General features: G+C 40.4%; 1 protein-coding gene across 1 annotated transcript in view; it reads right to left on the minus strand.

The window, feature by feature from the left end:
* ASPM (assembly factor for spindle microtubules) overlaps positions 1-574 on the minus strand; it is a 32222-nt gene that overhangs the window by 30170 nt on the left and 1478 nt on the right. The window contains exon 2 of the mRNA XM_039883638.1: positions 3-571. Within this exon, the coding sequence (XP_039739572.1) occupies positions 3-571 (569 nt within the window). The remainder of the gene's footprint in view (positions 1-2; positions 572-574) is intronic.

Here is a 574-nt window from a genome sequence, read left to right on the forward strand (position 1 = left end):
GTATGTTCCGCAGCTGTGACTGTCACATTTCCATCGTCCCCGTTTCCCTCGCTCTTTCTTTTACGTGTCCTCGAGGAAGGAGTTGTTACTTTTCTGCAACTCTTAGATTTACTCACTACTGGATCTATCACTGGAAGATAAGAATGAAAAGCATCTTTCTCTTCTCGATTATCCGTTATTTTGTCACATTCACCTGCGACACGGTGGAGACATCTTTTTGCCTTTGGTTTGTTGGTCTCCGTTTGGTTTTCTCTGGTACAAGTGGGCTTCAGTTTAGTGACAGTGGCAGAAAGTATTGGGCGTCTCTTGAATTGTATATTTCGGCTATACCCAGAAATATTCTGAACTGCAGAAAATTTAAGCTGATTTTGTTTTGTAAAACTGTCACGATTTGGCTTTATTTCTAAAGTTTTGGGTTCTTCAGAAACAGCTTTGGGAGGTTTTAAAAACTGGCATTCAGGAATACATGGTAAAACTTCATCTTTTCTCTGCCCTTGCAACTGTGAGGCCTGAGGGTTTTCACTGGGTAACGGTGATAATTCACATGTTTCTTGAGATATACTTATATAGGCTA

Source organism: Pteropus medius, unplaced genomic scaffold (assembly GCF_902729225.1).
Source record: "Pteropus medius unplaced genomic scaffold, Ma_sr-lr_union100, whole genome shotgun sequence".
In the NCBI taxonomy this organism is placed as follows: domain Eukaryota; kingdom Metazoa; phylum Chordata; class Mammalia; order Chiroptera; family Pteropodidae; genus Pteropus; species Pteropus medius.